General features: G+C 41.5%; 1 protein-coding gene and 1 long non-coding RNA gene across 9 annotated transcripts in view; one reads left to right on the top strand and one right to left on the bottom strand.

The window, feature by feature from the left end:
- KLHL1 (kelch like family member 1) overlaps window positions 1-12,866 on the top strand; it is a 138,958-nt gene extending 126,092 nt beyond the window's left edge. For 2 of the 5 annotated variants that reach the window (XM_081198384.1, XM_081198382.1), the window contains exons 9-11: window positions 3,997-4,209; window positions 8,597-8,771; window positions 12,357-12,866. In XM_081198384.1, coding sequence (XP_081054510.1) covers window positions 3,997-4,209; window positions 8,597-8,771; window positions 12,357-12,416 — 448 coding nt within the window. In that variant the 3' untranslated portion in view covers window positions 12,417-12,866. Of the gene's footprint in view, window positions 1-3,996; window positions 4,210-8,596; window positions 8,772-12,356 lie in introns of those variants that run through there. The other 3 variants (XM_081198385.1, XM_081198383.1, XM_081198386.1) reach the window with 2 other exon arrangements.
- LOC308589438 lies at window positions 4,735-15,049 on the bottom strand. Of its 4 annotated transcripts, XR_014009241.1 has the most exons (5): window positions 14,809-15,049; window positions 13,227-13,380; window positions 11,938-12,459; window positions 7,726-7,834; window positions 4,735-6,414 (listed from the first exon to the last, which is right to left on the bottom strand). It is a non-coding gene; the product is annotated as an uncharacterized lncRNA (long non-coding RNA). The 4 variants fall into 4 exon arrangements; XR_014009243.1 differs by lacking the exon at window positions 7,726-7,834 and having other exon boundaries at window positions 14,809-15,046; XR_014009244.1 differs by lacking the exons at window positions 4,735-6,414; window positions 7,726-7,834 and adding an exon at window positions 11,553-11,846 and having other exon boundaries at window positions 14,809-15,046.
- Between the last annotated feature and the right edge of the window lie 345 nt (window positions 15,050-15,394).

Here is a 15,394-nt window from a genome sequence, read left to right as displayed (position 1 = left end):
AGCATTACAAGTTACTGTCAGCTGTTTTCCTAGTAAGGTAGTAATATTTCTGTGACACAACTAATACCTAAAGTAGATCGGCTGCATGCTTGTTTCTCACTGTAGAGGTCTTGGGCTCTTTCACATGCTTACCGATTCAGAAATCCAATATGTATGGTGGAACAGTGCCTAGGAATCTGCCACTAGACCTACAATGTAATGAAGAGTTGTACAACTTGTTTCTCACCCGGATGAATTCAACTTGCTGGTCATGCATGAAAAAGCAGAATCAACCCCAAGGCTGCAATCCTGCCTATACTTACTTTATCTGCTCTCCTGGGAGTTCGGGTGGGTGGCCGTTGCTGCATGGTGCTGCTGTGGGAGGTTCAGGGAGGTTGCCACCTTCCAGTCGCGGCCTGGGGAGGGCATGGCTGGCACTGCCCACCTTCAGCCATCTCGGACCCTCAGGTCAGGATGGGCAGTGCCCATTCACCCAATCAGAGGCTGGGGCTTAGGGCTGCAGCCCAGCCCCAGCCTATTTAAGGGGGTGGCCAGGTGTAGACCACCACCTTGGCTGATTGTTGTGGTATTTTTCCACCCTGTCTTTAGGGACCCACCGAGGGGGAGGGGAGGAGTGGGCACGTTGCCTATGGACCTTGCTATAGTTAATTTGGTTGCCGTATTAGGGGCAAGGGAGGAATTTTCTCCTAGTAAATTTGCTGGCTTATAGGTTTTGCACCTACCTCGTAGCAGCAGATGAGGTATTCGGCTGGATTCTTAGTCACAGGGGTACCCCGTTAGAGGGGTCCAGGAGGTTGACGCTGTCCAGGAGACCCCTAGGGGACCAGTGGGCCAAAACACCTCTCCCAGTGGTGGTCTGTGCAGGGTCGTGGCATCCAGTCCATGTTGGGGGTGACTCCCCAGTACAGGTTTGACCCTACCAGGTTCCTATCAGGTAGCAGGCAGGTTGCCTGATGCAGGATACATGCCCAATGCCTTAGCCAAATCTACTCTTTCCTGTAATCAATAAGGTTGTGGCCGAATCCAACCCAATACCAATCGTTCTTGTGGCCCTCCCTTCACCTGCCACAGTCTTTATGCCTGCAAGGGAATAGGCTCCATGCAACTCAGCGAGATTTACTACTGAATACATACGCAGAGTGTTGCACTGTGAAGCATGCTACTTAATTAGAAGGCATAAACATTTTGATGTGTCTGTTCTTTCTACTTGCATTCAGTCTTAAATATGCTTGTGGGTTTACAGTAACGTATACTAAGCTGCATTGGTTATGCCAACCACTACAATAATGTTTTGATTCTTATAAATTGCAGATTAATTTATAGAACAATAAATCAAAATCAGCCCAGTCACTTGACATCATTTCCCTTGGAATCAAAATGTGAACATAGGTAAACTATTCTGAGAGAGCATTCCTATTGTGAGACACACACCATATAAGAATTTCCAGATTCCCTTGGTATTTATGGTATGAAGCTGATGAGAGGACCTCAAAATGCCATGCATTCATAAGATACAGTAGGAGGAGGAGAATACAGCTTCATTAACAATGAAACTTTAAATATACATTTAACTAGCTGAGAATTTATGAAGTACTTAGGACTATAAAAGCTTCCAAGTAAATAATTCTTTCACTGATCGGAGGTTTTGCATCCCAAATTGCTCAGTGCTTGGACTTTAAAATGCTCCACATTTCTATAATTTTTATTATTCTCTAGGCAGTGTACAACAGGCAACAAACTGTGAAAGAATTCTTATAAGAAATGCATTCAGTGTGTCAACATTGTTAGACTGCAATCAGAATAATTTTCTCATGTGCACTTATATGGGGTGGAACCAATTATGTTTTATTTGCCCTGGAGCAAGCTTCCAAATGGATTTGGAATTTTAGTTACTGAACACTTTACCATCGCAATACTAAGTAGTCTTAAAAGAATTCCCACCCCCACCCCTGATTTCTATGTATAAACCAATCCTAAATGGCAGTCTGTAAGAAATTATGTCTCACAGTTGACATAAAAGAGTATTAATGCTCTGCGACAAACACTTAAATTGAGAATTGGTGTAGTGTGTATCTGCACCATAAGTAAGCACCATTAGTACATGCCTACTCATAAGTAAGCTCCATTAATTTCAAGAATATGCTGGTGTTATCTTTGGCTGAGCTGGGCTTGGGGACTTAATGCCAGCTGAGCTTACCATAGGATTGCCTCCTCTCCCAGTGATGAATCAGGAAATTCCTGGTTTGCATCACCTCAAGGGCCATAGCTAGGGGGTGGTGAAGTGGGCCCCCACCAGGTGCACAGGTGATGCGGGGGGGGGGCAAAACCAGCTAAAAATATGTCCATAAATATAAATATTGATTATTGCTTCATAAGAAATGGCTTTAAACAGAGGGTGAATTGAATGGATGGGGGGTTGGGGTTGGAGGAGAGGTGGAAAGAAGAGCTAATTTGTCTGTGGGTAGGGGGCGCAATACAAGGAGAAGGGGACGACAGAGGACGAGATGGTTGGATAGTGTTCTTGAAGCTACCAGCATGAGTTTGACTAAACTGCGGGAGGCAGTGGAAGACAGAAGTGCCTGGCGTGCTGTGGTACATGGGGTCACGAAGAGTCGGACACGACTAAACGACTAAACAACAACAGGGGGCGCAATCTGGATGGTTCTGCCAGGGGCGCAAGATCACCTAGCTACGGTTCTGATCACCTCCACCACAAACTGAGGAGGTTGCCTTAGGTAACCCGCTCCCTCTCAACCTCAGCCCCCACCCCCTCTGCAGCGCCACATCACCACTAATGCTGAACTGGTCATCTTATTACTCATGTACTGATTCTTATAGAGCTGACATGGCACAATCTGTCACAAGACGATGCTATTAAGAGGCTTGAAGAAACCCCAGTTTGTATAAGGGCCAAAAATGAGAAATGGGTGAATTTTGTATGCAGAAATGTAAGGGTTTGTTTGTTTGTTTGTTTTTAAAATCTCTTTTCATAGCTATTCAGCATATGGTTTTGACACATTTTTAGCGTATGAATTGTATGAGTGCAGTGGCTGACCTCCATTTTGGGCCTCCCAAAGCTTGAACTGCCATGGGGCCCACTTCACAACCAGCAATGAGGCTTTCAAGCTTCGGAACTGTGGAAATATATACAAGAAAAAAAAGGAATCAGTATGAGTCGAGCAACTCAGTTTGGGTCTAGTAGCCCCAAAACCTTTCAGCAATGTTTTAAATCGCTTCTGGGGCCCCTCTGGGATTAGGAGCCCTGAAGCTTAAGCTCCATTAGTTTCACAGTAGATCCACCCCTGTATGTAGATTGTAGATGTGGGGGGAAAGGAACATGTTTCCCAGTTTTGTTTCTATTACTGTTGTAGCCTTTCAGACCTTTCCCATTGGTTGGGTCTGCGTTGCTCCTGAGAGGGAGGAAGGAGCCAAACAGACAGCAAGGTTGATTCAGAGAAAGAGGTTTTTTTATTTCTGCTTTCCGGAGCAGCAGAAAGGCACTGCGTGATTGATCACAGCAAGCACACTAAAGAGCAGAAACATACAACCTATATTCCCTTCAAATCCCCCCGTCCCCCTCCCCAGGAATCCAGCCTCATGAGTTTGTGCACGCAAGTTTGCATCCTTGAGCATGCATGAGTAGAAACTGTTTCTGTACTCTTATCTGGCAATCCTAGCGTCATTCCCGGGGTCTGTGCGTCAGCTCGGTCAGGATAGTTACAACTGGTAAGATAAGTTGGATGCACCATCCCATCTCTACTCGGGACTGACAAGGCCATCTATTACACCTTCATGGACTGATAAAGGAGAAGGCTTTGTTTATTCAGCTGGTTTGTGTTATACAACTCAAGCTAATGCATTTTAGCTAATGAATCCTTAAAGAAATAATTTGGGAAGTTTGGGGCCTAATAGTTGGGGTGACTACACAGTCAGGTTTGGGTAACCTGTCCCTTCACTGTACATTATGCTTAGTAATTTCTATGTGGTTTATTTTAGGTTATATTCAGTTGGCGGTCGAGATGGAAGTTCTTGTTTGAGTTCTATGGAGTATTATGATCCCCACACAAACAAATGGAACATGTGTGCTCCAATGTGTAAAAGGAGAGGAGGCGTTGGGGTGGCTACTTGTGATGGTTTTCTCTATGCAGTCGGAGGCCATGATGCTCCTGCCTCTAACCACTGCTCCAGACTCCTGGACTATGTTGAAAGGTACCCGTTCTGTATGTGTTTTTAAGTAGTGATTCTGAATGCAAACTTGACTGTTCCTCCCTTAAACATCCTTAGATCTATAAATATGTATTCCGTTGTCTTATTGCTTGAATTTATTAAAATAAACTCAAAAGAACAGCTACAGGTCAACTGCAATAAGAAAAACAATATATAAAGCTGAACATTGTTCTGAAATTAGTTATTCCCAAGTACAATAAATAGAACCCATTTTTAAGCAAAGCTATCAATATTCTTTCCTCCTTAGCTCTCCCCTGTTAATTTCATCATTGGAAATATTTCCAAAATCTGTTTATGCCGATCAATAAATGACAGAGATGTAACACTTTCGCAGAATAATTTGTGCTATATACTTCCAGTTAAAAATGGCTTGCCAGCTCTTTGTTCTTCTCTTTCAGAATTGTTTTGAAACTTCCTTGTAATTAGACCATTGCTCTACCTGTTACGCTAACCCCATTCTCTGACATCTGGGGCATAATAATAATAATAATAATAATAATAATAATAATAGTAAACATAAACTTTTATTTGTATCCTGCCCTCCCAGGCCAAGACTGGGCTCAGGGCGGCTGACATCAAATATATAACATTGGTATAAAATCCAACAATAATTAAATTACCTCCTAAAAACAAGTCAGGATCAAATTAAAATCTAATTAGATGGCTTTCCGCAGGATTAGGGTTGGGAACTGTAAATGTTCATCAGGCCCAACTGTTTACGCTGTTCTTATAGGGGTCTGTGAGAATGCTGGGAGGCCTTTTTCATACTAGTTCTTATACAAAAAGAGAAAGGGGGTCAGGCTGACCAAAGGCGTGGCGGAACATCTCCATCTTGCAGGCCCTGTGGAAAGATGTCAAATCCCGCAGGGCCCTGATCTCTTGTGGCAGAGCATTCCACCAGGCCAGTCAAGGCCAGCCTAATCTCCCTGGGACCCGGGATCTCCGAGCTGTTATTATTTGCAGACCGTAAGGTCCTCCGTGGGGCATACCAGGAGAGGTGGTCCCGTAGGTACAAGGGTCCTAAGCCATATAGGGCTTTAAAGGTTAAAACCAGCACCTTAAACCTGACCCTGTACTCCACCGGGAGCCAGTGCAGCTGGTATAGCACTGGATGTGATCCCGCGGCAAAGACCCCGTAAGGAGTCTCGCCGCGGCATTCTGCACCCGCTGGAGTTTCCAGGTCAGCTTCAAGGGCAGCCCCACATGGAGTGAGTTACAATAATCAAGCCTGGAGGTGACTGTCACATGGATCACAGTGGCGAGATCAGGACGAGAGAGGCATAGCTGTGTTCTGCAGAGTGGAGGAGCACTTTTAGCTCTGCCCCAACACTTGAGTCCTTCCAGCAATAAATTGTGTGTTGTGGAATAATTCCAATGTGCAAGAACCTGATTTACCTTATGTTAAAGGAAAGACTGTTTCGGCAAGGTGATTCAGAAATGTAGAGGTTACATGTATTTAAGGCAGCAGAAAGGATGCCGTAATTCAAACACTATTATAAAGGCTTGTTTCCCCTCTGCTAGGCTTAGGCCAGCTCAGTGAGAGTGAGTTTTGTTCTGGCATAGCTTTACACCAGCTTAAATTACATTTGTTTTCCTTTATTCCAGCTTCTTTCGTATAAATTGTTCCCCAAACTTGTTATCAGATGACTTGTTTATTTAGCTTATCTTACCTTACCCCTTCAAAAAGCAAGCACAGTTTTTGTTTTAAAAAGCAGTGTGTTACAAATAGTTAAATATTCCATTAAATTAAGACTAAAGGGGGCATCGACCTCAAGACCATTGCAGTGCTGTGGCTGATGGACATATTACAATCAGTATCAGCAAGTGTGTGTTTTTATTTTCACACGCCTGAGGGAAATAAACCTTAATAGGGTGCTTTATGCAGGACTGTCGTTTTCAACCACAAAGAAATCAAGGTGAAAACCTACAAAAAGAAAATACAGTCCAAACAAGAATGCCACCTCCTCTTTTTTACCATCCTTTTGTTTTTTCTAATATGCAAGTAGCAAGGGACTAATAAAATACTTGGAACTCCCCAAAACAGAACATAAAAGATACTAGTGTAGTAGTTCAAATGTTGCCTTCTTTTTTGCGATGCTGTTTCTTCTGCTAAAGAAATGGCTGCATGCTTCATCTCTGTAATAACTTGATGTGCCCCAGGGTGAAGCAGGAGATATCATAAAGTTCCTGAATACAAAAAGAAATCAATTTGAACGACCAAGCTGAAGGCAAGGAGAAAGGTTTTTGAGCTTTCCACTTGTTAAAAGCCCTTACGATCCCCAGCATCATCTATAGTGAAATAATTCTATGAAAGTCTAATAAAGTAACTTCTCATTAATATTAATTGGAAATTGGAAAATATTGAGAGCTTTTATTACAGTGCTAATCGTAAAAATGCCTAACGTTCCACATACAGAATGTTTTAACAAATGAACTAACAAAAGAAATGCTTTAAGTGCTTTCACAGGAAACAATGGCACCCAATTAAATCCTAACGGAGAATTAAAAGTAGAAGCTATTTTTACAATCAGTATTTAATATAAGCTGACAATAGTTGAATATCTTTTAGGAGATAAATCTTACTAAATAATAATATTTAACCCACTGGAGATGCTCACATTCTGTGCTACTTGATGTTTGCATACTTCATACATTTTTTTAATGTCCTAAGATGTATCTATGAACCAGTTCATATTGATGGGAAGCATATAGCAAATTCAATATGCTTGGTAGCCAACTGTGAAGTGAAGTGGGCATTTAATCACTCTATTCCTTACCCAAAATGGTTTGGAACTAAAGATTCAGAGATTGTAAATGTTACCTCACCAGCAAAATCAACTTGCAGAATTCACCCATACAAGATGTGCACAAGCTTAGATGGCTTATTAAAAGAATTAGATAAATTCATAATGGATATTCTCATAAATGGTAAGCCACAATAGCGAAATGGAACGCTGCACAGACCCGTATACCCCTGAATGCCATATTTTAGGGACAACAACAGGGGATTGTTTTTGCATGCCATGCTTGCAAGCATTTAGAAGTTCCTGATTTTCTTCAATTGAAAGCAGAACCATGGGCTATCAGACCCAAATTGTCTGATCCAACAAGGAAATTATTATATTCGTAGCTAAAATCTCAGAGATGCATGATGCAATTCGGTTTCTTAACATAACTGTAACCATATTGGGCCAGTACCTAATTATCTAGGCTGAACTGAGCTTCCCCAGGGAAATGTGGAATGCATTTACAAATTTGTACATATCAGCCATCTTGATATTTATAACCTACAATACTTCGAACCTTTTGCTTGAAACCAATTTCTGATTACATTAATATTCTAATTATGCATGGCATTTGAATAAGTGATAGGATTAGGTCCAATTGTTACCAGTCTGGTACAGATAGACACTGTCTACTGAAACTCCTGTAGACCTTTCACCATATGAGTTGCAAGAGTAAACTGAAGTGGGGATTCCGAGTTTTAAAAGCCTTTACCTAGAATTTGGAGCTACATACTCATACTAAGCTCTCGCACCTCGCTGAGATACCCCTGCTTGGTGAGCCAGCATTGCATGTTGGGTAATCTGGTTCTGATGGAACCTTGCTGTAATGGATAGTAGGGGAGGAGGGACTTGATTAAACAGCGAACTAATAGGGCTGGTTGGGACTTAAGGTGTAGTACATAATAACCAGTTTTAAAAGCACTTGAATGGCCGAAAGGAACCTAGTGAAGATACCTTTGTGAATTCAGTGTTTCTGGCATGACAGTGTTAGGATCGTCCTACTCTCCTGTAGGACTCTGGGAGAGGCACATGCCCGACTAGCATGTTCTCTCCCTCCTGGTCGATCGTTCAGGAGCTTCAAAAGCTTTCTTCTGCCTGAACATCACAGCGACTGATACCATGAAGCATCAGCGCACTTAGGGATCCGCAGAGTATTTGCAGTTTGCGTAACAGAACTCAGTAACACAGCATTTTGGCTAATCTACTTTTATTTACATATAATGCACTCGGAGCATTCTGCTTTAGCTCCTTCCTCTTTCACATTAGACAGCAAAGAGAGAAAGAACAAAGGACAACAGTCCCACTTCACAGAACACAGTAACATAAACATCCTGTCTCTGTCACTTCCCACACTGTGGAATGAAAACATACACCGTCATGTGATAGACAACAGTCTCATGACTGCAAACACGGAGCAGGAACCTCAAGAGACAGACCCCTCCCCCCCTTGCTAAAGAGGTTGATTTTGGGAAGTTCATGATGGATGGATGAATGAATGAATGAATAATTCTGCTGATGTTGAATATGGGCTGGATTGCTAAATATGTTCTTTCATGAGATATACCTTCCCTTTCGTTGTGCAGGTATGACCCCAAAACTGATACTTGGACAATGGTAGCTCCACTGAGCATGCCCCGTGATGCTGTTGGAGTGTGTATCCTCGGTGATAAATTGTATGCAGTAGGTGGATATGACGGGCAGACATACCTGAACACCATGGAGTCATACGACCCCCAAACTAATGAATGGACACAGGTAGTTGTGTGGTTTTATGTTTTGCACAGTTTTCACAGAAGGCTTGTTGGAACTAGTGGGCAGCGAGGATCCCCGCAGCTATGCAATTATAACTGCTGTTTAGCTTTCTCTACTGTAAGAGTTCTCCGAAGAGAGAGAAACCAAGAAAAAGTTATATAAAATGGCAGTATCTTGTTATCCATATAACCTTATTTGTCAGATCTCTCATTGGAATCCTTATTTCCTTTTTTTTTTGCTTTCATATTTTACAATACTTCAGCTTGAAAATATATCAGGGTTTGTTACAAGTCTCTGGTGTTTGTATTTGTGACGAGGGTGTTCCCCCTCCCCCAGTTTTATGTTTTGTGTACAAAAGATAACATTCGTTTAAAAAGTACTTTCTATTAACTACAACTTATAGTTTGCGGTTACTATTTTCCAAAGCTGTTGTTGCATTGAACCAGTATTTCAGTTTTATACCATGATCCAATCCATGTTTACTTGGAAGGAAGTCCCATTGATTAGAGTGGGACACCTTCCAAGTAAGTATGTTTTGCAGTTCATGCCCTCCAAACATCCCAGCAAGGGCGGGCATAATTTCTTCCAGGAAATTCAGTCTCGCAGACAGCAGACTGTCTGAAGCACCCCACTGAGCTTATGCTTGGCTTAATTGGCATTTGAAGCAATGTCTCCCAAGGTAGTTGTGGCATACATTTTGAAGCCAAGAGCCAGTGGCCTCCAAGCAAAGTACAATAGGAATTGGAAATTGTTGTTGTTTCTGTTGTGTGCATTGCTGCATCAGGCAACAAAGCCCATGAGTAAGGATGCAGACTTTCAACAAAAAGTCAGAATAATATCCATCCAGTCTGTATCATCCTTAGAGACTTACTATTCGGCTTGAATTCACAGGAAGAGAAATATGTTCCTATGGGAAGTGTTAGGGCATTTTTCTATATGGCAACTATGAATTCTAACAGATTAAAAATTGCTAGACATTTGTGGCAAATTCAAAAGTGCAAGCTTTTCTCTTCCTACATGCCCCAAACCTTTATTAGAAACTTTATGAGTGTAGGGTTATTTGGTAATTAATAGAGGAGGGAGAAAAGTTGTTTTCTGCTGCTCCAGAGAAGCGGACACGGAGCAATGGATCCAAACTACAAGAAAGAAGATTCCACCTAAACATTAGGAAGAACTTCCTGACAGTAAGAGCTGTTTGACAGTGGAATTTGCTGCCAAGGAGTGTGGTGGAGTCTCCTTCTTTGGAGGTCTTTAAGCAGAGGCTTGACAACCATATGTCAGGAGTGCTCTGATGGTGTTTCCTGCTTGGCAGGGGGTTGGACTCGATGGCCCTTGTGGTCTATTCCAACTCTATGATTCTATGATTCTATTATTCTAATTACTATTTTCATTCCAATACTATTTTATGTATGCTTGCAGGATGGTATTTAATGCCAGTTCTGCTCAGAGTAGACCCACTGAATTTAATAGACATGATTAAGGGAGCAATCCCATACACAAGAAACTGGCATAAATTAAACCAGCATGAAATTGCATTAGATCCAAACCATGTTCAGCAGCAAGGCTGCCGCTCTCTGCCTGAGCTTGGCAGATGGAACAGAAGACTTTAAAATAGTGTTTTGTGCTGGGTCACCAAGTCATGTGACTAAGCTGAATGGCCTTTGGATCCAGGCAAATCTGCCCCTCTAGTCCCACTCCCACCATGCCTCTTTTCCAGGGATTATGCCAGTTTAAGAGCCACTGGACTTGGCTCAGCTGGCTGGGTCCTGGCTGAGCCAGGATGGAGGAGACACGTCTGTCTGTGCTGTGGGTAAGGGACTTAAAGGTAGCTCACTTAAAAGGCTTGAATTAGAAGACTGGAGTTTATTAATTATATTGCTAACTCATGATCTGTCCCATAAACTTGCCTGTCCATTTGTCCATGTTGAAAGCTTTTAATGTGAGAAGGGGAATCTGCTAAAACAGGGGTTAGGAACCTTTGGCCCTCTGGATATTGCTGAACTGAAACTCACATCATCCTTTGCCATTGACCATATTTGCTGGGGCTGATGGCAGCTGTAGTTCAGCAGCATCTGGAAGGGCAAAGTCTCCCCACCACTGTGCTAAAAAGTCTGCCTTGTAAATGCTACAAATCTGGAGCTTACATATTGTGATTTAGGATCATAGCATGTGGATGACAGTTTCTACTGAATATAAGAAGGGTGTGCCTCCGAGCTATTCTGCCTTGCAAGAAAGGCAAGAGAACGTGGCCCAATTGTTAAAGTGCTGTTTTGCATTTCTTGAAATCAAACCTCTTGCAGATAAATTATATAACAGGAAGGAAAGTAATTCTGACCTGGAAAGTCAATGATTTAGCTTTTGGCTTTATACTTCATCATTCACTCTATTCCCAAAATCATAGGAACAATTTCAGTAAGTATAAATGTCACTAGAATAGAAATGTGATACATGATATGCAATGAATGTAAACCAATATATTTCCCTATGCTCTAGAGAAAAAAGTGGCAGTTCCAGAGTTCCACATACAGTGGTACCTTGGGTTACAGACGCTTCAGGTTACAGACTCTGCTAACCCAGAAATAGTACCTCAGGTTAAGAACTTTGCTTCAGGATGAGAACAGAAATTGCGTGGCAGCAGCGGAATCCCGTTAGCTAAAGTGGTACCTTAGGTTAAGAACAGTTAAGAATGGACCTCCAGAATGAATTAAGTTCTTAACCCGAGGTACCACTGTAGTTGAAATTACTACTGCTTGCTGTAGTTTTCAGACTCCATATTGCAAAGTACACTTTTTACTTGTGTCTTCATTTTATTTGTCAATTTGTTTTTAACGTGCCTAACTGTAGAGAACATTAAAACATTGCTTATAAATTTAATGAAAACACATACAAATAAAACTTATTTCTTTTTATATATTTTTCAAGAAGCCAGCAAAAGAATTCTCTTGATCTGAATTGAAGTCGATTCCCCGCTCTTGCAATTCTCTTAGTAAGAGCCATACCTTAAGCAAAACAGTTCCAAATTTTCAGGAGATCTTCCCAGAAGACTTTTCAGTGGAGGAAGAACCAACCTTTTCCTATACCCTGTTACAATACAGAGAAACATGATCAGCAGAGTCTATATCGCTAGAGCTACTCACAAACACACGTTCATTAATCAGGGTCTTGTACTTACCAGTGCAGAAGGCAGCACATTAAAACAAGCGAGCCTGAATGCTGTGGAATACTTGGAGACAGTTAATGTATACATGTATGAAGCTGTAACAGTTCCATAATTTAAAAGGTTATTAATGAGTAACGGAGAACAGGATTTGTTAGCTGCAGTTTGCAGATACTGTAGATCTTTATGTCCCTCACAGCAGTTGTGGAGGCGAGGCACTAGGCCAGAGTATTCAACTCCAGCTCATAACTCCACCACTAATGCAATGCTTCCATGTATAACAAGCAGGATGCAGCAATATTAGGTTTCCTGTATAATGTGTTGTTGAATTACCAGTTGCTTGTTTTGACACCTCAGAAGTACATGCCATAAAACTGCAGCCTTTTCACTCCCAAATGTAAACTCTGAAGCTGATATTTGTTTCTTCTCTGCAGATGGCATCTCTGAACATCGGAAGAGCTGGGGCCTGTGTTGTAGTCATAAAGCAGCCATGATTTTCATCAGCGGTGGATTATATTGACTTCTAGGTGGATTTTTCTGTCAGAGAAACAAGAAACAAAACGTTGTTGAGCATAAGGATCAATAGATACACTTGGCACTCTGTTGACCACAACTTGAAGAAGTTTAAAATGGGGAGGAAAAATAATGAGGATTTGATGCCTTTTCCAGTCATTACACACTGCTCAGTGGCTGAACAAGGAAAAATTGACCAGCTGTTGTAGGAGCCCTTCTACGAACACAAAAGGGGCAAAATCAGATACTCCTCTACAGGCTGTGTAATGCAGACGTAGCAAACTAGCCATGCCCAAGACCAGCTCTTCAAAAGGACTGGAGCAGCTTAATGAATGGTTTTCATAGCACTAGACATTTTAACTCTGAAACCGTCATAGCACACTGTCACTTTTTAAACCATAGTTTTATTAAAAGAAAATGTAGGTAACTGATTTATTTTTCTGTCTCTCGTTCTCTCTCAAGGCCTTATCTTGAAATGGTTTACGCTCTCTGCCATGTACTCAGACAATAGACAGGGGAGAATAATGTTTCCTCCTAAAGTAATGAATGAAGGTTGGAAAGGCTTAGCTTCTTTCTTCATCAGAAATGATTCAACGCTAACAACACATTGATTGTTTCTCTGATAACGGACTGTCCCTCCCGCTAGAATTATGCATCATCTCTGAGATTGCACTGGTGCTATGTTCTGTGTTTGGGAAACATCTCGACACTGAGGGAAGACTGAGCCTTTTGACCCAATGGGACTTTGCTACAAAAAAAGGAGATCCAAAGGAACACTTTCACAAATCTACCTTAACTTCTTATGAAAGCATGTGAATTCTTGTCTCTTTCAATGCTTTTACACGTTTCCTGCATGTGAGAAGCTTGTTGGAAGACAGGCAAATGGCAGCTCATCACATCATGTAAAGATAACATGCAGCAATTCTAAGGCAATTCCATTGGGGCCTAGAAGTGCAGTAAGAGAGACAAAAATGTTATAATGCTTATATGTGTTTCTTGATCCCATCACTGTTCTAATCAAACTCGGTTTAATTTTAATTACCGTAAAGATCATCTATTTATTGTTGTAAGTTACTGAAACTAAGGGATGAACTGGTCATTACGTGGCAGAAGACTAACAATCTTCTGACATGTTTTAAAAATTTGAAATCATCCAAAGGAAGCTGCCAGTTTGAGTGGAAATATAGCAGGGAAGGAACTGCTTAACCTTTTTCAGCTAGACATTTTCCCTGTTAAAATTCCTACTGCCAGGTTGCCTTTCCAACCAGAGTAAATATATATATATATTATTCCATAAGCAAAAGAGCAGCAGGGAGGAGATTTTGAGTAGCAAAATAGCCAGGAGAGAAAGGTTTATGTAGCCCATTCCTCACTTCAAACTGGGAGAGATTTCCTCAATTCTTTTCCTTTTCTTAAAAAAAAAACACAAAAAACCACCCACAGACACAACCACATTGGAAGACTGCTACATAAGTCTGCTATGTAATACCTAGTTTGTCCCTAAGGGATAATGCATCAGTGTGTACAAAGACAAAAACATTGCAAATCAGGTTGTTTTGGCATAATGTGTCTCAATAGCAGAGCACCTGCTTTGCATGTATGAAACCCCCGCAAAAGATGTCCAAACTACATGGGTCACCTTGCCTTTGCAAAGTTCTGCCTTGTCTACGAATGAGCTGCATAAGTCATATTGTTGTGGTTACTAAATGCCCTCAGACTTTACATGAACGTCACTGTTGGCTGTATTATGTCATAAGCATGATTGAACTCGTATCAAGGCACCAAAATAAGTCTGGTTTCAATAGTAGGTGTAGGAGAGTCTAATTACATGAATGACCTCAACTGTAGCAGGGATAAAGCTTTGTGTGGAGCTCTGATGGGTGCTGCTCCTTGAGCAAGTTTGGGAATGGGGGTGGGGGAAATGTGAGGTTTTCCCATTCAGACCCATTTGCTAGCTAAATAAAATATCTGTGTCCCAATGACTGGCTGTTCAAGCTTTTTCATTTTCCAGACATCTGCCAGTAGTAGACTGAATGTGGGATAGCATGGTGCTTAATTCTGTATTTATTTTTTTCATAATCTGAATTCTATATAATAATAAGATGAAATAAGTGTGAAGGGATCCCTTGAGAATAGAAGGCTAGAGGGTTAGATGAGCATTAGCCCTACTTGTGTAAAAAAGAGGTGACTCCCTCCCAACAGAAAATGTCACATAACCACATCTGTTAACTATATTTTCCAATCAGAGTTGGATTCCGTGCACGTAAATCAATAAATGTGTTGCCATGTCTACTTAGCCCGTGTTTGAAAGATGAAAATTCCAGATAGATAACTAAGAGACAGGATCAGGAAACTATTTTCCCCAGGGCTTACCCATAGTGCATATGATACTTTCCATGCTACTTTGCTCATAAACATCAGAACTCGGTGAGGCTTTTTCTGCCCCCCCCCCCAAAAAGAAAAGTACTTTTGCGGGGGCAAAGCAACATGGAGCTTGGGGAAATAAAACCTCCTGTAATTGTGAAGTTTGCAGAATCTCTGCCTCCATCACTTGAGAAATCTCAGTTATAAGCTGGATTCTAATCACCACCCTTTGCGATAGCCCTCTATGTTTGTGTTGCCATGGTTACCAATACACTTGCTTCTGATTCCAGAACTTTGTATATACTCACATTCTCATCTGACTTCATTCTTGCAACCCTTTTATGTGCTTGGGAGCAATTATTGACGCTGACAACCTGTAGCGAGGAAGTACTAGGGCACTCTCTCCTGGTTGTTGTAGGTGTTCCTACCCCACACCCCTCAAAAGATAGCAGTGTATCCCAAAAACTCTGAGCTTCTGTTAGATTATCAGTGATGGAAAACACAATAAACAGCAAAATCAATCAATCTGTGAATTGCTGAACATTTCCTGTGGAAAGAAGGAACAGAATATTGAGTCCCAACATCACAATAATAC

The sequence above is a fragment of the Podarcis bocagei genome (genome assembly GCF_964188305.1).
Source record: "Podarcis bocagei genome assembly, chromosome: 6".
In the NCBI taxonomy this organism is placed as follows: domain Eukaryota; kingdom Metazoa; phylum Chordata; class Lepidosauria; order Squamata; family Lacertidae; genus Podarcis; species Podarcis bocagei.
The sequence above is the reverse complement of the archived record's forward strand: the minus strand, read 5'-3'. Positions and strand labels throughout refer to the sequence as shown.